This window comes from Bubalus kerabau, chromosome 3, assembly GCF_029407905.1.
Source record: "Bubalus kerabau isolate K-KA32 ecotype Philippines breed swamp buffalo chromosome 3, PCC_UOA_SB_1v2, whole genome shotgun sequence".
NCBI lineage: Eukaryota > Metazoa > Chordata > Mammalia > Artiodactyla > Bovidae > Bubalus > Bubalus kerabau.
This window is the reverse complement of record NC_073626.1, coordinates 54,959,082-54,979,129: the sequence shown is the minus strand read 5'-3', so window position 1 is coordinate 54,979,129 and position 20,048 is coordinate 54,959,082. Positions and strand designations below refer to the sequence as shown.

The window sequence follows — 20,048 nt, the reverse complement described above, 5'->3', positions numbered from 1 at the left end:
CCACCCAAGACGGATGGGTCATAGTGGAGAGTTCTGACAAAATGTGGTTCATTGAAGAAGGGAATGGCAAACCACTTTAGTGTTCTTGCCTTGAGAGCCCCATGAACAGTATGAAAAGGTGAAAAGATAGGACACTGAAAGATGAACTCCCCAGGTCGGTAGGTGCCCAGTACGCTACTGGAGATCAGTGGAGAAATAATAGAGAAAAAAATAGAGAAATGGAGCCAAAGCAAAAACAACACCCAGTTGTGGATGTGACTGGTGATTGAAGTAAAGTCTGAAGCTGTAAAGAACAATATTGCATCAGATCAGATCAGTCACTCAGTCGTGTCCGACTCTTTGCGACCCCATGAATTGGAGCACGGCAGGCCTCCCTGTCCATCACCAACTCCCGGAGGTCACTCGGACTCACGTCCATTGAGTCAGTGATGCCGCCCAGCCATCTCATCCTCTGTCGTCCCCTTCTCCTCTTGCCCCCAATCCCTCCCAGCATCAGCGTCTTTTCCAATGAGTCAACTCTTCGCATGAGGTGGCCAAAGTACTGGAGTTTCAGCTTTAGCATCAGTCCTTCCAAAGAAATCCCAGGGCTGATATCTTTCAGAATGGACTGGTTGGATCTCCTTGCAGTCCAAGGGACTCTCAAGAGTTTTCTCCAACACCACAGTTCAAAAGCATCAATTCTTCGGCGCTCAGCCTTCTTCACAGTCCAACTCTTACATCCATACATGACCACAGGAAAAACCATAGCCTTGACTAGACGAACCTTTGTTGGCAAAGTAATGTCTCTGCTTTCCAATATGCTATCTAGGTTGGACATAGCTTTCCTTCCAAGGAGTAAGCATCTTTTAATTTCATGGCTGCAGTCACCATCTGCAGTGATTTTGGAGCCCAGAAAAATAAAGTCTGACACTGTTTCCACTGTTTCCCCATCTATTTCCCATGAAGTGATGGGACCAGATGCCATGACCTTCGTTTTCTGAATGTTGAGCTTTAAGCCAACTTTTTTACTCTCCACTTTCACTTTCATCAAGAGGCTTTTTAGTTCCTCTTCACTTTCTGCCATAAGGGTGGTGTCATCTGCATATCTGAGGTTATTGATATTTGTCCCAGCAATCTTGATTCCAGCTTGTGTTTCTTCCAGTCCAGCGTTTCTCATGATGTACTCTGCATATATGTTAAATAAGCAGGGTGACAATATACAGCCTTGACGAACTCCTTTTCCTATTTGGAACCAGTCTGTTGTTCCATGTCCAGTTCTAACTGTTGCTTCCTGACCTGCATACAAATTTCTCAAGAGGCAGATCAGGTGATCTGGTATTCCAATCTCTTTCAGAATTTTCCAGAGTTTATTATGATCCACACAATCAAAGGCTTTGGCATAGTCAATAAAGCACAGAAATAGATGTTTTTCTGGAACTCTCTTGCTTTTTCCATGATCCAGCGGATGTTGGCAATTTGATCTCTGGTTCCTCTGCCTTTTCTAAAACCAGCTTGAACATCAAGAAGTTCGCGGTTCACATATTGCTGAAGCCTGGCCTGGAGAATTTTGAGCATTACTTTACTAGCATGTGAGATGAGTGCAATTGTGCGGTAGTTTGAGCATTCTTTGGCATTGCCTTTCTTTGGGATTGGAATGAAAACTGCCCTTTTCCAGTCCTGTGGCCACTGCTGAGTTTTCCAAATTTGCTGGCATATTGAGTGCAGCACTTTCACAGCATCATCTTTCAGGATTTGGAAGAGCTCAACTGGAATTCCATCACCTCCACGAGCTTTGTTCATAGTGATGCTTTCTAAGGCCCACTTGACTTCAATTTCAGGATGTCTGGCTCTAGGTCAGTGATCACACCATTGTGATTATCTGGGTCGTGAAGATCTTTTTTGTACAGTTCTTCTGTGTATTCTTGCCACCTCTTCTTAATATCTTCTGCTTCTGTTAGGTCCACACCATTTCTGTCCTTTATCGAGCCCATCTTTGCATGAAATGTTCCCTTGGTATCTCTCATTTTCTTGAAGAGATCCCTAGTCTTTCCTATTCAGTTGTTTTCCTCTATTTCTTTGCATTCATCGCTGAGGAAGGCTTTCTTATCTCTTCTTGCTATTCTTTGGAACTATGCATTCAGATGTTTATATCTTTCCTTCTCACCTTGCTTTTCACTTCTCTTCTTTTCACAGCTATTTGTAAGGCCTCCCCAGACAGCCATTTTGCTTTTTTGCATTTCTTTTCCATGGGGATGGTCTTGATCCCTGTCTCCTGTACAATGTCACAAACCTCCATCCATAGTTCCTCAGGCACTCTATCTATCAGATCTAGGCCCTTAAATCTATTTCTCACTTCCACTGTATAATCATAAGGGATTTGATTTAGGTCATACCTGAATGGTCTAGTGGTTTTCCCTACTTTCTTCAATTTAAGTCTGAATTTGGCAATAAGGAATTCATGGTCTGAGCCACAGTCAGCTCCCGGTCTTGTTTTTGCTGACTGTATAGAGCTTCTCCATCTTTGGCTGCAAAGAATATAATCAATCTGATTTCGGTGTTCATCATCTGGTGATGTCCATGTGTAGAGTCTTCTCTTGTGTTGTTGGAAGAGGGTGTTTGTTATGACCAGTGCATTTTCTTGGCCAAACTCTATTAGTCTTTGCCCTGCTTCATTCCGTATTCCAAGGCCAAATTTGCCTGTTACTCCAGGTGTTTCTTGACTTCCTACTTTTGCATTCCAGTCCCCTATAACGAAAAGGACATCTTTTTGGGGTGTTAGTTCTAAAAGGTCTTGTAGGTCTTCATAGAACTGTTCAACTTCAGCTTCTTCAGCGTTACTGGTTGGGGCATAGACTTGGATTACTGTGATATTGAATGGTTTGCCTTGGAAATGAACAGGGATCATTCTGTCGTTTTTGAGATTGCATCCAAGGACTGCATTTTGGACTCTTTTGTTGACCATGATGGCCAGTCCATTTCTTCTGAGGGATTCCTGCCCCGCAGTAGTAGATATAATGGTCATCTGAGTTAAATTCACCCATTCCAGTCCATTTCAGTTTGCTGATTCCTAGAATGTCGACATTCACCCTTGCCATCTCTTGTTTGACCACTTCCAATTTGCCTTGATTCATGGACCTGACATTCCAGGTTCCTATGCAATTTTGCTCTTTACAGCATCAGACCTTGCCTCTATCACCAGTCACATCCACAGCTGGGTATTGATTTTGCTTTGGCTCCATCTCTTCATTCTTTCTGGAGTTATTTCTCCACTGATCTCCAGTAGCATATTGGGCACCTACTGACCTGGGGAGTTTCTCTTTCAGTATCCTATCATTTTGCCTTTTCATACTGTTCATGGGGTTCTCAAGGCAAATATACTGAAGTGGTTTGCCATTCCCTTCTCCAGTGGACCACATTCTGTCAGATCTCTCCACCATGACCCGCCCATCTTGGGTTGCCCCACGGGCATGGCTTAGTTTCATTGAGTTAGACAAGGCTGTGGTCCTAGTGTGATTAGATTGACCAGTTTTCTGTGAGTATGGTTTCAGTGTGTTTGCCCTCTGATGCCCTCTTGCAACACCTACCATCTTACTTGGGTTTCTCTTACCTTGGGCGTGGGGTATCTCTTCACGGCTGCTCCAGCAAAGCGCAGCCATTGCTCCTTACCTTGGACGAGGGGAACCTGGAATGTTAGGTCCATGAATTGGAAGTGGTCAAACAGGAGATGGCAAGAGTGAACATCGACATTTTAGGAATCAGTGAACTAAATCTATGTTAATGAAACTATATATTTACTTGGAAACCTGCCTTTCTTCAAGATTCATGTCAATTGTTTTACGGCCTGGGATGACTCACCTTTCGCCACTATTATCTCAGAATGCATGTTGTGTGTGAGGGGCCTGGTGCCATTCTCTGGCTTTTGAGACATTCCCTTTCTCTAATTAGCAGCCTGCTAACCCACTCCAATACTCTTGCCTGGAAAATCCCATGGATGGAGGAGACTGGCAGGCTGCAGTCCATGGGGTCGCTGAGGGTCGGACACAACTGAGCGACTTCACTTTTACTTTCCACTTTCATGCATTGGAGAAGGAAATGGCAACCCACTCCAGTGTTCTTCCCTGGAGAATCCCAGGGACGGGGGAGCCTGGTGGGCTGCCGTCTATGGGGTTGCACAGTCGGACACGACTGAAGTGACTTAGCAGTGTTAGCTATATAACATCTGGCTAAAGACTAGCAGGGGGGCCCTCTTTCTGCCTCCTTCTTATGTCTATGTCAGAAACTTTCCCTATCTCTTTTATACTTTAATAAAACTTTATTACACAAAACCTCTGAGCGATCAAGCCTCATCTCTGGCCCTGGATTGAATTTCTCTCCTCCAGAGGCAAGAATCTCGGTGTCTTTCATGGCTCAGCAACAGCCTTTCACTGGTTTTCCAGGGGAGAAATCCAGGCTTGTCAGCCATGCTCCCCCCCCCCCACTCCACCACCCCACTATCCACCCCCAACCTGTGCACACTTTCCATTGAGAGGAGAGTCAAACCCACAGACACAAGTCAGTAAGTCCCTTCTTCATTCCACCCCTTTACTTTGATTCAATCAGTTAATCTGGGAAAGCTTTGTGCAGCCTGAGGTCCTGAGACAGGAGTGTACTACCCCACTTGTTTATTCAGTCACACTTTTGGGTGGGTTGGGGAGAAATTATATCTATAATCATATTAATTTTTTCAGTGTAGAAGTTAAAATAGGATACAGTGGTCTCTGATGTGGCATGAAAAGAGCTTGGATGTCATTTCTGACCTCACAATAAGGAAAAAGCTGAATAAGCTATCGTTTAGCAGCTCTTCTCAGATCATGAGAAAACTGACATCACAGGGCAAACTGCTGCCTTGAAAACTGTAGGGAAGAGTGAATACAGAATCATACCTACCCAGGCCCAGAAGCTGCTGCTACAGTCAGCAACTGCTAGGAAAACTTAAAATCTTGTTCATCCTCACCCTCTTGTAGGTTTTACCTCCAGCAGCCCGACCAGCTGCTCAGGGTCAAGACTGGAGAAAAATCTCCAGGTGCTTCTGGCAAGGGGAGGAAGATAGAAACTACTTTGAAATGTACCACAGCACCCAGTTCTCCTTAACAAAATCCTATCCTCAGGAAAACTTTTACCAGAGCCTGCCAACCTGAAGGAAGGGAAATAACCAACTGCAGCCACTCTAGCCATCCTGTGTCACATGAAATGAGGAAAAAAGCTCAGAAGCACTTGTGAGGGTCACAGCCCAGGGGTAGAGGCTCAGTAAAAGACTGAGTCTAGGGATTCCCTGGCAGTCCAGTGGTTAAGACTCAGTCCTTCCACTGCAGGGGCAAGGGTCCCCCTCATGCCCTGTGATGTGGCCAAAAAAAAAATTTTTTTTTGAGAGGAAATAAAAATGGACTTACCTTTTTGGGAAGGTATAGTATAGTTGCTTTACAATGTCGTGTTAGTTTCTGCTGTACAACAAAGTGAATCACTATATGTATACATACCAGTGTATCCCCTCCCTCTTGGTCCTCCCTCCCATCATCCCCATCCCCTTCCCACCCCTCTAGGTCACCATAGACTACCAGACTGAGCTCCCTATGCTATGCAACAGGTTCCTACTAGGAACCCCATCTTACAATTTATCCCACCCTTCCCGCCATGTCCACATTTGTTCTCTACCTCTGCAAATCTATTTCTGCCCTGCCCATACATAGAAGAGCACAAAATCCCTTAATTTGAGATATCTGGTTTTCCTTAATTAACAGTAATCTCTTAAAATTCAGATTACCTGCCCCTTGCTGCAAACTTCTACACTACATTCTCCCCAACTCCTCAGAAACAGTTCTCTCTTGAAGTCCACATGATTCCCACCAAATAAGCCTAAATCTCAACTTTTAAGTCGCATGCATTTTTCAGATGACAGCCCATGTCTTCGATCAGCTGGCTGGCTCACCAGTAGTTGGTTCACACCCTCAGGAGTTTCTTGGGTAAAATCTAAAATGGGCCTCCATATACAAAAGCAGGGGAAAGACTAAAGAAAGAGCAGACACTCTAAATTGGTAGGTGGCAGGTTTAATAAGCAAGGGAACTTGCATACAAATCTTGTCTTGGATGGCCACAGGTAGACCTCCATATTCACCCACCAGAATCTTAAAAACTCACATAGAAGTCTTAACTGAGTTCCATCAGACATATGGCATCCAGATGGTCTCAACAACACTTTATTATTAGAAATTTGTGTCCTTGGGACAGCTTCTAGGATGGGGGAGGTAAGTGAATAGGAGCAGGTGAGGAGCCTCATTACTTGGGTCTAGCTCATAAGTCACCCACTGGTGAACGATATCGTCTCAATGAATTCCTCCAACACATTTTGTGGAGGGCTTTTGCATCAATAGTCATAAAGAACATTGGTCAGTAGTTCTCTTTTCTTACAGTTTTTTTGTCCAGTGATAGTATAAAAGAAATTGCTAGTATTACTGAATCCAGGATCCGTCTGCTCATACAACAGGCCAGTAGTTGGGAGATGAGGTGCTGAGGCAAGGAATGGCAACTTTATTTGGAAAGCCAGGCGTCTGAGAATTCAGTGGGTTAGGGCTTCCCTGATAGCTCAACTGGTAAAGAATCTGCCAGCAATGCAGGAGATCCTGGTTTGATTCCTGGGTCAGGAAAATCCCCTGGAGAAGGGATAGGCCACCCACTCCAATATTCTTGGGCTTCTCTTGTTGCTCAGCTGGTAAGGAATCTGCCTGCAATTCAGAAGATCTGGGTTCGATCCCTGGGTTGGAAGATCCCCTGAAGAAGGGAAATTCTACCCACTCCAATTATGGGGTCATAAAGAGTTGGATATAACTGTGACTCTCAGTGTCCTAGAGTACCATCTTCTCAGGGTCTGGATGCTAGTTTCTTTTACAGAACAGAAAGGGAGAGGTGAAGAAGTAAAGTAAGAAGGCCATTTGTTGCTATTCAGTCACTCAGTCGTGTCCGACTCTTTGCAACCCCTTGGATTGCAGCATGCCAGGCTTCCCTGTCCTTTACCACCTCCCAGAGCTTGCTCAAATTCATGTCCATTGAGTCAGTAATGCCATCCAGCCATCTCGTTCTCTGTCATCCCCTTCTCCTCCTGCCTTCAATTTTTCCCAGCATCAGGGTCTTTTCAAATGAGACAGTTCTTCGCATCAGATGGCCAAAGTATTGGAGTTTCAGCTTTAGCATCAGTCCTTCTGATGAATATTCAGGACTAATGTCCTTCAGGATTGACTGGTTTGATCTCCTTGCAGTCCAAGGGACTCTCAAGAGTATTCTCCAACACCACAGTTCAAAAGCATCAATTCTTTGGTGCTTTGCTTTCTTTATAGTCCAACTCTCACATCCATACATGACTACTGGTTAACCATAGCTTTGACTAGACAGATTTTTGTTGATAAAGTAATGTCTCTGCTTTTTAATATGCTATCTAGGTTTGTCATAGCTTTTCTTCCAAGGAGACTTTTAATTTCATGACTTCAGTCACCATCTGCAGTGATTTTAGAGCCCAAGAAAATAAAGTCTGTCACTGTTTCCATTGTTTCCCCATCTATTGGCCATGAAGTGATGGGACCAGATGCCATGATCTTTGTTTTTCTGAATGTTGAGTTTTAAGCCAGCTTTTTCACTCTCCTCTTTCACTTTCATTAAGAGGCTCTTTAGTTCTTCTTTGCTTTCTGCCATAACGATGGTGTCATCTGCATATCTGAGGTTACTGATATTTCTTCCAGCAATCTTTATTCCAGCTTGTGCTTCATCTAGCCTGGCATTTTGCATGATATACTCTGCATGTAAGTTAAATAAGCAGGGTCTTTGCGTACACTTTCAGAAAATTTATCTAGAGGCCACTCTGGAGGACTGCATTGGCCTAGACCAGCAAAAGACATGTGGTAGTGCACCCAGCCTGTTTGCTGTTCTTGCTTTGCATGTTCTTTCCAAAAGTATTTCCATGTCCCCAGCCTTAGAGGCCCACAGAGGACACCAGGGGCCCAGTGGTATTCTGAATGAGGCTCCAACTCCTTTTCTTGAAAGGGAACATTGGCCTGCGCCAGCCAGGGAGGTGTGTGAGAGTAGCTCAGTCCCTACTGGGTCTAAGTCATTGGGAGCACCCTATGGAAAGTTTTCTAGATCTCCCTGCAGAGATCAAGACCAACTGGCTGGATAGGGAGTCAGGGGAGACACATGCTAAGTGTGTATGTTCATTTCTGGAAATGTACAATAAGCAATTTTAGATTTGGAGTGCTAAGAAAAATGTGGGTTGCATACACAAATCTGAGAGTTATAAACACACAGATGATAAAGATGCACACAGATGCAAAGCAAGAACAGCAAACAGGCTGGGTGCACTACCACATGTCCTTTGAGACTGAAGTAGAAAAGATTGCCCCAGGGAGAAGGTATAAATTTCTTCACAGAATCATTTCTACTCCTATGATTTCCCCCTTCTTACAGGATTTATTCAGTTGTGTGCAACTATATTTTAGCTAGTTGCTATAGTCTGGGTGTTTGTGCACCCTCAAAATTAATAATTTGAAATCTTAATGCCCAACATGATGGTATTTGGGAGGTGATTAGAAAAGGATGGTGGAGGTTTTGAGAATGGAATGAGTGCCCTTATAAAAGAGACCCCAGAGAGTTCCCTTGCCCCTTTCATCATGTGAAAACACAACCAGAAGTCTGATTCCAGGAAGAGGGCCCTTACCCAATCATGCTGGCACGTGGATCTCAAATTGCTGCCTGCAGAACTATGAGAAACAAATTTCTGTTGTTTTCAAGCCATCCAGTCTATGGTATTTTGTTATGACAGCCCAAACAGCTAGAGTAATGCAATGTAACAAACCACATGAAAACCTAGTAGATCCCTAAAAGAAAAATAAAAGTTAAACGTTTTATGCAACAAGTCTTGTAATGGTTATGAGCAATCCTTTACATAAACAGTTTAAAAGTACAGTTTTAATTACGAACAACAACAAAAGCACTACTCCACTTTCAGCCCGTGTTGTTTACTAAGTCCTCCTTGGCCCATTGGGAGTCACTGGGGAGAGCAGGAGGCAAGGAGCTCAGCCTGTGTGCGGGACAACGCGCTTTCTTTACACCTGCTGTAGTGTGTGCCACGTAGTGTGGCCCATGTGGGCAGCTGTTGCTGCTGCTAAGTCGCTTCAGTCGTGCCCGACTCTGTGCGACCCCATAGACGGCAGCTCACCAGGCTCCCCCGGCCCTGGGATTCTCCAGGCAAGAAAACTGGAGTGGGTTGCCATTTCCTTCTCCAATGCATGAAAATAAAAGAGAAAGTGCAGAGCGGAACCCAAAGATCACTGGATATCACCTCTAGGAGAAACTGAATGATGGACAGCTGACAAATGGTGGTACCTAAAAATTGTGCAAACCGATACACTGAGAAGTGGCTGCTCTTGAAACATCAGACGTTAGACCACCAACCAGTCAGAGACTATTATCAATAAATTAATAATAACTGCTTCCCCTTTGACGACATTCTTAAATTTAATCAGAAGAGACTGGAGAACACACACAACCCTGCCACTGACAAGAACCAGACCCAAGGCTCAACGTGACTGCAGCACGAACTCCCGCGAAGGCGACGCGCAACGCGGCCGCAGCTCGAACTCACGCGAGAGCTGGCGCGACCTCGCGAAGGACGGCGGGAGCGCGGGAGGTATGGCGTCCGTGCCGCCGTCCTGGAGTTGGCTGGATAGACGACAAGAGCGCGACGTGCGCGAGCTCGTTCGCCTTGTGGCGGGCGTCCAAGACGAAGCGGACCCCAACTTCCAGCTCGCGTTGCACTTCGCCTGGTCCAACTTCAGGTGTGGACGCGGCGTGACAGCCGGGGAAGGGAAGGGAAGGGGTCTTGCGAGTTGTGTTGCACGACCGGCAGAGTCCCCGCGCGCTTTGCCGCTCCAGCAGCTTAGTGCCTTCGTGCCTTCTGGGTGCCCGAGGCGGTGATCAGTTCAATCGCTCAGTCGTGTTCGACTCTTTGCTACTCCGTGGACTGGGGGCACGCCAGGCTTAGCTCAAACAATGGGTTGTGGGTTGCTGGGGGTCGTCCTCCGATCTTTCTCCTAGTGAAGAGTTTTGACTATCCGGTTCCCTGCTCCGCCCACTGCGCTTAGCGCGGGCCCCTGCCCATCAAACAGTTTTTTGAGTGGTTGGTTGACCACTCCGTATTTCTTACCCTGCTCTTTTTTTCCAAAACGCGAAGCATAACACATTGGATAACTTATTTGTTGTTACTGTTAGTCTCCACCCCCACCGTCATGCAGAATACAAGCTCCACCAGAGTAGGGAGCTTCGTTTGTTTTGTTCATTTCTTATCCCAGCACCTAAAACTGTTCTTGGTATAGAGTATTCGAGGTCTAAAATACAAGCTCCACCAGAGCTTGTATGTTTTTTTCATTTCTTATCCCAGCACCTAAAACAGTTCTTGGCATTCGAGGTCTAATACAACTTTTAATACGGTTTTTTATTTAATTTTAAAAAATTTATTCAGATTAGGTACTTAGGTGAAATCAGAGCTATCATTTTTCCTTATGGTAAATGTAAATCAGTTATGATCATTACCTGTAACGAAATTATTATTAGAAGAATGGTAGTCATTGTTAATCTTCTGCCTGTTTAATGTCGATAGAAGTCTTCTTGAATAGTAAACAGTCTTTCAAAATCGGTAATCTTTTTATCAACCTTAATGATCATACATAAAGTGCCCACTTGGTTTATAATAAGAATAGATGAGTCTAAACGACCCCGTTTCTGAAATAAAATACTCAATTCTTAAGTGTAACATAAATATAACAATTCCTTAATAGGTGATATTCAGAGAATAGGTCATATTAAGAGAAACTTAAATGTCCTATCCCAAATAATTTTTCTGTTAGTATATCTAAATGACAGTAGGTAAGCAGACATCATTTTAGAGTTAGGAGAGACATTAGCATTTACTAACTCCTTTTACACGTTGAGAAACTAAATTTATAGGTAAAATAGTATTCCATTCAGCCATTTGCTAGGTTAGAATTAGATAATTTATTTAATAGTGTAATTTACTTCTTTTAAGTACAGGTTGTGTGGCTTCCACTAAAAGATGGAAAACAAGAGTTGAGTGAGCTATATTGTAATTTTGTGATGCTTTAATCCATCAGAAAAGTGAACAATTCATAATTATATTTTAAAAAATTGAGGCCACATTCTAGGCCTTAGAAATTCACAGACAGGTGCAATACAGCTTCTATTCTTAAATAAGACAGACAAAAATTATTACATATGATGTAGATTAGAACTTCTTAACCTGAGGGTCTGAATATATTAATAGTAGAATTCAGATATTACAAATTTGGACAAGAAGAAAATTATATTAACCTCTAGCTAAAAAGTAGCATTTCCTTCAATTATGAGTGAAAGCAACAAGAAGTAATAGCTTATGTATGACTGTGTCACCAGTAGAAATCACATATTAAACTGTCATATTGTAGTTACTGCAGGTATTTCTAATAACTTATTTACTGTTATGTAGTTATGAACCCACTTCTAGATCTTGTTATTTAATGTTTTAACAAAGAAATATGTCTCACTATATCACAGACTTCAAAAAATATTTCAAAAGTGTATTTCAGTATGCTTGGCTTCCCTTCTATTTCATTTTATCCTGAGACGGGATCCCTAGGATTCATGGGGCTTCACAATGGCATAAAAAGATTAGGAAACCCTGCTAACAGGGATGTGCTGTGCTGGACTTACACACAGGGCATTATGGAAAGAGAGAGGAGCCAGAGGACAGAGTTGGGAAACTCAAGACAATCTGTCATAAGGAAAGGATGCTTGAGCAGTCTTGGATTGACTGGTTGTTTGCGTGAATGACAGAGGTGATACAGGGAGAGAGTGCACTCACTGGAAACACATAACTGAGTATAGGGTGTTTGAGGGGCAATGTGTTGAACTGTGAGACTAGTCTACTTAGCTTTATGACACGATTGATATAAGAATCACATTTTCTCTTTTAGATTTCATCGTTTCTTAGATGTCAATAGCCACAAAGTAGAAAAGACAATAGAAGGGTAAGTCAGTTTATATGTATATATATGTGTGCATGTTCAGATATCTATGTATTTTCTTACAGACCTTTTTATTAATATAGATTTATAGTTATTAGTTGCTTTTTTTTTTTTTTAACATTCCAGGATTTACGAAAAATTCATCGTTCATTCCGATCTAAGCAAAGCTGCTAGTTGGAAGAGATTAACTGAAGAATTTCTAAATGCATCACTTCCAAATATAAAGGAATTCAAGGTATGCTATATTGTGAAATCTCTGCTGTATTTTACTGTTTCTAATCTGATTATTGTCAGCCTGTATCTATTAACATTTAGACATTCATTCTGTTTCACTATTGTCCACCGACTGGAATCACCATCTCCTGGAAATTAACATAAAATCCACTGTGTCTCAGGTTTGTGATTAAAGAAGTATATTCTTGTTTAATCATGTTGGCCCCAACCTACTGTGGAAATTGAGATCAGAGACTGGAAGAAATAATAGCACTTCTAGCTTTCTTACGGAGAAGGCAATGGCACCCCACTCCAGTACTTTTGCCTGGAAAATCCCATGGATGGAGGAGCCTGGTAGGCTGCAGTCCATGGGGTCGCTGGAGTCGGACATGACTGAGCGACTTCACTTTCACTTTTCACTGTCATGCATTGGAGAAGGAAATGGCAACCCACTCCAGTGTTCTTGCCTGGAGAATCCCAGGGACGGGGGAGCCTGGTGGACTGCCGTCTATGGGGTCGCACAGAGTCGGACACGACTGAAGCGACTTAGCAGCAGCAGCAGCAGCTTTCTTAAAACTTTTCAATGACTTCTCAACACTTGGCAATATAATTATTGGTATATTGCTCACTAGATGCCAGGTGCTGTTCTAAGCTCTTTTATATTCATTATGTGTCCCTAAAACCACCCCTTAGGCTCAATGATTCACTAGAATAATTCACAGAACTCCAAAAAGAAAACTGCTATCCTTATTGTATGGCTTATTATAGTGAAAGAATACAGATTTAAAATGAGCAAAGAGGAAAGGTATGAGGCAAAGTCCAGGAGAAACCAGGTACAAGCTTCCAGATGTCCCTTCCCAGTGAAGTTGCATAGGGATGCACTTAATTTTCTCAATGACAAAATGTTGCAAACCAGGGAAACTCCCCTGAGTCTTGGTGTTCAGGGTTTACTTGGGGGTCAGTCACATGAATATGCTTAGCTACTCAATCTCCAGCACCCCAGAGGTCAAACCAAGGACTTCAGGCCTGCAAAATTATTCACCATAAGTCACATTGTTAGCATAAACTGTCTGATCAGACTGATACAGTGTGGCCTAAAGACTGCCATACAGATACACTGTACTAGCAGGGTATTCCAAGGGCTAGGAGAACATCTCAGGAGCCAGTCAAGGGCCAGTCCTGAAGATCTTTGAGATGTGCAGGGTTTGGACAACCCAGTCCTCCCAAATTAACTCTTTGTGCCTACATATATTAAGTCAGTCTTCATAGTCCTTGTGGAATAGTCTGTTACTGATAGGCTTTCCCTTTCTTTACCCTGAGTTGGTGACCTAAGAAAGAGCTTAAGATAATTTTTAAAACTGTCCATCAATTTTAGGAAGGGCTATAAAGGTATTTCTGGAAGAGAGAGAACTGCAGTGCTGTGAATCCATGCCCTAAGGATTAGTAAAACACTTCCCTGTATTGTTCCTGCAAGGACCATTTTGAAAAAGGAGACAAATCTCTTTTCATGTCTCTTCTTGATTCACTTTGTGTAGCTTTCTGGGTGGACTGTAGAGCTTAATAATTGAGGCATTTCTTGTTGTTGTTCAGTCACTAAGTCATGTCTCACTCTTTGCAACCTCATGGACTGCAGCATGCCAGGCTTCCCTGTCCTTCATCTCCTGGAGCTTGCTCAAATTCATGTCCATTGAGTCAGTAATGCTATCCAGCCATCTTGTCCTCTGTCATCCCCTTCTCCTCGTGCCTTCAGTCTTTCCCAGCATCAGGGTCTTTCCCAATAAGTTGGCTGTTCACATCAGGTGGCCAAAGTATTGGAGCTTCAACTTCAGTGTAAGTCCTTCCAATGAATATTCAGAATTGATTTCCTTTAGGATTGACTGGTTTGATCTCCTTACAGTTCAAGGGACTCTCAAGAGTCTTCTCCAACACCACAGTTCAAAAGCATCAATTCTTTGGTGCTCAGCCTTCTTTATGGTCCAGTTCTTACATCAGTATGTGACTACTGGAAAAACCATATCTTTGTATGGATCTTTGTTGGCAAAGTAATGTCTCTGCTTTTTAATACGCTGTCTAGTTTGGTCATAGCTTTTCTTCAAAGGAGCAAGCATCTTTTAATTTCATGGCTGCAGTTACTGTCCACAGTGATTTTGGAGCCCAAGAAAAGAAAATCTGTCATTGTTTCCACTTTTTTCCCTTCTGTTTGCCATAAAGTGTTGGGACCAGATGCCATGATCTTAGTGTTTTTTGAATTTTGCATTTCAAGCTAGCTTTTTTTCACTCTGCTCTTTCACCCTCATTAAAAGGCTCTTTAGTTCCTCTTCACTTTCTGTCATTAGAATGGTATCATCTGTATATCCAAGGTGTTGATATTTCTCCTGACAGTCTTGATTCCAGCTTGTGATTCATCTAGCCCAGCATTTCCCATGATGTACTTTGCATTTAAATTAAATAAACTAAGTGAAGCATATAGCCTAGTCAGGAAATACATTACATATACATTGAAAGAAGCACTGAAGGCAGACTCTTTACTGTCTGAGCCACCAGGGAAGCCTGGAGTTTCAGCATATAAATTGAAGGGGATATTGAAGAAGTTTGAAGTGAAGTCGCTCAGTCACATCCGACTCTTTGAGACCCCATGAACTGTAGCCTGTCAGGCTCTTCTGTCCATGGGATTTTCCAGGCAAGAATACTGGAGTAAGTTGCCATTTCCTTCTCCAGGGGATCTTCCCAACCCAGGGATTGAACCTGGGTCTCCTGCATTGCAGGCAGACTCCTTACTGGCTGAGCCATGAGGGAAGTCATGGGGGATATATTCAGTCTTTAATATATAACATATTACATTAAATGAGTTTTGGATGTTAATCTGATTTATTTATGTGTGAATTGAGAAGTACATTGCTACTTACTCTCTCTTTCAAGACTGTCCTGGCTTATGCTTTGTGTGATCTCTCATCTTTGCCCATGAACTCAGGCTCCATTGGCCAAAAATGTGTGGTTGTCTTGGGCTCACTCTAGTCTCTGCTGTGCCTATCATAGCCTCTAGTCAGCCCAAGACATGTGGATAGATTAGCAAGCCCCCTTTTATTGTCTTGCTTTCAGGAGCTCCCTGATAACCCTCAGCTATTCTGCTGGCCCACTGCTTGCCCAACTGCAGGCCTGCAACCACTGGTTCCCCAACTCACTTGCCAGTGCTACCACTACTAAGATAATGACAACAAAGCTGCAGGTTTTCACTTGCTGTCCAGCCCTGGACCACCACTTGATAGAGCTGGTGGGAGAGAGGAGACAGCTTTAGGCATATATGTATCAAACTCATTCTGTTCTTGCCTGAGGTTGTTTTCACAAATAAACACTCTACATTTGTATGCCTATGCTTAACAAGAGCACTGAAATGGTTGTCTCTGGTAATTTGGTCCAGACTTAACATTACTCTTTTGGGGAGAGAATTGAAGGCAGCTTTCCTCCAGGCTTCCCTGGTGGCTCAGACAGTAAAGAGTCTGCCTTCAGTGCAGGAGACCCAGGTTCAATCCCTGCTTTGGGAAGATCTCCTGGAGAAGGAAATTTTTCGGCAACCCACTCCAGCATTCTTGCCTGGGAAATCCCATGGCTGGGGGAGCCTGGCAGGCCACAGTCCATGGTGTCGCAAAGAGTCGGACACGACTGAACGACTTCATTTTTCCTCCATCATGCCAGAAGTGAATCTCAAACCGCACTTTATTTAGATTTATAAATAGGTATACATATAGTTTCTTTCGGCATTACTCAGTAAATGACACTTTACCATCCTCTAAGCGACTTAGCAGCAGCAGCAGCAGGCTTGAAAAAATGTGTGGCAAAGGAGAACTTTAGATTGTTATTCTAGAGGAAACAAAGACTTTGGCACATCTGGGGGAAAAACCCACTGGAACTAAGAAATTTGGTTTTTTGTCGCTTCGCATTTCAAAGGATGTGAAAGTGGAAGTTATTTCTGATTTTGAGATTCAGGATCACTTCAGCTATAATAAATGTGCAGCACATGGGACTGCTTCTTTCAATGTATATGTAATGTATTTCCTGACTTCCCATAGAGTAGCAGGGATGGTGCAGGTTTTCATAAGACAGTCTGTGAAGGGACATGTGACTAATACAGAGATGGAGCTCCAACTCTGTACTTTCATCTCTTTGTGAAGAGGTAGCATTGTTGTTCAGAGAAGGCAACGGCACCCCACTCCAGTACTCTTGCCTGGAAAATCCCATGGGCGGAGAAGCCTGGTAGGCTGCAGTCCGTGGGGTCGCACCGAGTCGGACACGACTGAAGCGACTTAGCAGCAGCAGCATTGTTGTTGTTCAGTTGCTTAGTCGTATTTCACATCTGTACGTGACTACTGGAAAAACTAAGCTTAGAATATACAAACCTTTGTGAGCAAAGTGATGTCTCTGCTTTTTAATAACACTGTCTAGGTTTGTCATAGCTTTCCTTCCAAGGAGTAAACGTCTTTTAATTTCATGGCTGCAGTCCACATCCACAGTGATTGTGGAGCCCAAGAGTGTAAAAGCTGAAACTGCTTCTATTTTTCCCCCATCTGTTTGCCATGAAGTGATGATACCAGATGCCGTGATCTTAGTTTTCTGAATATTGAACTTTAAGCCAACTTTTTCACTCTCCACTTTCACTTTCATCAAGAGGCTTTTTAGTTCCTCTTCACTTTCTGCCAGAAGGGTGGTGTCATCTGCATATCTGAGGTTATTGATATTTCTCCCGGCAATCTTGATTCCAGCTTGTGTTTCTTCCAGTCCAGCGTTTCTCATGATGTACTCTGCATAGAAGTTAAATAAACAGGGTGACAATATACAGCCTTGACGAACTCCTTTTCCTATTTGGAACCAGTCTGTTGTTCCATGTCCAGTTCTAACTGTTGCTTCCTGACCTGCATACAGATTTCTCAAGAGGCAGGTCAGGTGGTCTGGTATTCCCATCTCCTTCAGAATTTTCCACAGTTTATTGTGATCCACACAGTCAAAAGCTTTGGCATAGTCAATAAAGCAGAAATAGATGTTTTTCTGGAATTTTCTTGTTTTTTCCATGATCCAGCAGATGTTGGCAATTTGATCTCTGGTTCCTCTGCCTTCTCTAAAACCAGCTTCAACATCAAGAAGTCCACAGTTCACATATTGCTGAAGCCTGGCCTGGAGAATTTTGAGCATTACTTTACTAGTGTGTGAGATGAGTGCAATTGTACGGTAGTTTGAGCATTCTTTGGCGTTGCCTTTTTTTGGGATTGGAATGAAAACTGCCCTTTTCCAGTCCTGTGGCCACTGCTGAGTTTTCCAAATTTGCTGGCATATTGAGTGCAGCACTTTCACAGCATCATCTTTCAGGATTTGAAATAGCTCAGGTGGAATTCCATCACCTCCACGAGCTTTGTTCATAGTGATGCTTTCTAAGGCCCACTTGACTTCACATTCCAGGATGTCTGGCTCTAGGTCAGTGATCACACCATCGTGATTATCTGGGTCGTGAAGATCTTTTTTGTACAGTTCTTCTGTGTATTCTTGCCACCTCTTCTTAATACCTTCTGCTTCTGTTAGCTCCATACCATTTCTGTCCTTTATCGAGCCCGTCTTTGCATGAAATGTTCCCTTGGTATCTCTCATTTTCTTGAAGAGATCTCTAGTCTTTCCCATTCTGTTGTTTTCCTCTATTTCTTTGCATTCATCGCTGAGGAAGGCTTTCTTATCTCTTCTTGCTATTCTTTGGAACTCTGCATTCAGATGCTTATATCTTTCCTTTTCTCCTTTGCTTTTCTCTTCTCTTCTTTTCACAGCTGTTTGTAAGGCCTCCCCAGACAGCCATTTTGCTTTTTTGCATTTCTTTTCCATGGGGATGGTCTTGATCCCTGTCTCCTGCACAATGTCACGAACCTCCATCCATAGTTCATCAGGCACTCTATCTATCAGATCTAGGCCTTAAATCTATTTCTCACTTCCACTGTATAATCTTAAGCGATTTGATTTAGGTCATACCTGAATGGTCTAGTGGTTTTCCCTACTTTCTTCACTTTAAGTCTGAATTTGGTGATAAGGAGTTCATGATCTGAGCCACAGTCAGCTCCTGGTCATTGGTTCTTTAGTAGCATATTATTTAGTCTCCCATGGTTTTGTTTTTGTTTTTTTGCAATTTTTTTTTTTTTTTTGTAGTTGATTTCTAGTCTCATGGCACTGTAGTTAGAAAAGATGCCTGAACTGATTTTTAGTCTTCTTAAATTTACTGAGTCTTATTTTGTGGCCTAGTATGTGATCTTTCTTAGAGAATGTGTATTCTGCTTTTTTTGAATGAAATGCTCTACATATATCTGTTAAGTCCATCTGACCTAATGTATCACTTAAGGCCAGTGTTTCCTAATTTATTTCTGTCTAGATGATCTGTCCATTATGTATGGAAAGACATCCCCTACTATTATTGTGTTATTGTCATTTTTTTCTATGTTTGTTATTTGATTTCTGTACTTAGGTCTTCCTAAGTTGGGTTCTTATGTATTTACAGATGTTGTATCTTCTTGGATTAATCCTTTGATGTAATGTCCTTTGTCTCCTTTTGCAATCTTTGTTTTAAGGTCTCTTTTGTCTTATTTAAGTTTTACTACCGCAACTTTAATTTCCATTTGTAAGGAAATCCTCTATTTCCTCACTTTCTATATACATGTTTCATCTTTAGATCTGAAGTGAGACTCTTATGAGCAACATCTGTATGGGTATTGTTTTTGTATCCATTCAGCCACCCTTTGTCATTAGATTGGAGCCTTTGTAGTCTATTTATATTTAAAGTAGTTATTGAGGGAATTCCTTGTTGGTCCAGTGGTTTTACTTTCACTGCCAGGAGCATGGGTTCAGTCCCTGGTCAGAGAACTAAGATCTGGCAAGCTGCACAACACAGCCACAAATAAATGAGTGATAGGTGTGTTCTCATTGCCCTTTTGGTAATTGTTCTGGGATTTTTTTTTTTTGGTTGTCATTCATTTCTTCTTTTGTTCTCTTTTCTTGTGATTTGATGACTATCTTTAGTGTTAATATTTGGATTTCTTTCTGTGTGTGTGTGTGTGTGTGTGTGTGTGTTTGTATTATAAGGTTTTGGTGTATGATAACCATGAGATTTTTATATAGCAGGCTTTATATATTCCTGATTATTTTAAGTTGCTGATCACTGAAAGTTGGAACACATTTCACAACCCTGTGTTATCCCCCAACATTTAATGTTTTTGACATTTTAATGTTTTGTATATCTTTTTGTTTTGTGTATCCCTTAATTACTTATTGTGGATATGGATCATTTATCAGAGGAGTCTGAAGAGCTACATTCCATGGGATCACAAAGATTTGGACACAACTAAACGATTAATACTAATTACTTATTGTAGATATAGACCATTTTATTATTTTTATCTTTTAGCCTTCCTACTAGCTATGTAAGTGGTTGATCTATTACCTTTAATGTATATTCATCTTTACCAGTGAGACTTTTCCTTTTGTAATTTTCTATCTCTGCTGCTAAGTCACTTCAGTCGTGTCCGACTCTGTGCAACCCCATAGACGGCAGCCCACCAGGCTCCCCCATCCCTGGGATTCTCCAGGCAAGAACACTGGAGTGGGTTGCCATTTCCTTTTCCAATGCATGCAAGTGAAAAGTAAAAGTGAAGTCGCTCAACCTTGTCCGACTCTTAGCAACCCCATGGACTGAAGCCTACCAGGCTCCTCCATCCATGGGATTTTCCAGGCAAGAGT

At 42.5% G+C, this 20,048-nt stretch overlaps 1 protein-coding gene across 3 annotated transcripts in view; it reads left to right on the top strand.

Moving 5' to 3' along the window:
- The window catches only part of TUBGCP5 (tubulin gamma complex component 5), a 294,174-nt gene that overhangs the window by 234,269 nt on the left and 39,857 nt on the right, over positions 1–20,048 (top strand). Inside the window, exons 2-4 of one of the 3 annotated variants that reach the window (XM_055571843.1) lie at positions 9,664–9,836; positions 12,027–12,080; positions 12,204–12,312. In XM_055571843.1, the coding sequence (XP_055427818.1) occupies positions 9,691–9,836; positions 12,027–12,080; positions 12,204–12,312 (309 nt within the window). In that variant the 5' untranslated portion in view covers positions 9,664–9,690. Of the gene's footprint in view, positions 1–9,392; positions 9,837–12,026; positions 12,081–12,203; positions 12,313–20,048 lie in introns of those variants that run through there. The other 2 variants (XM_055571841.1, XM_055571844.1) reach the window with 2 other exon arrangements.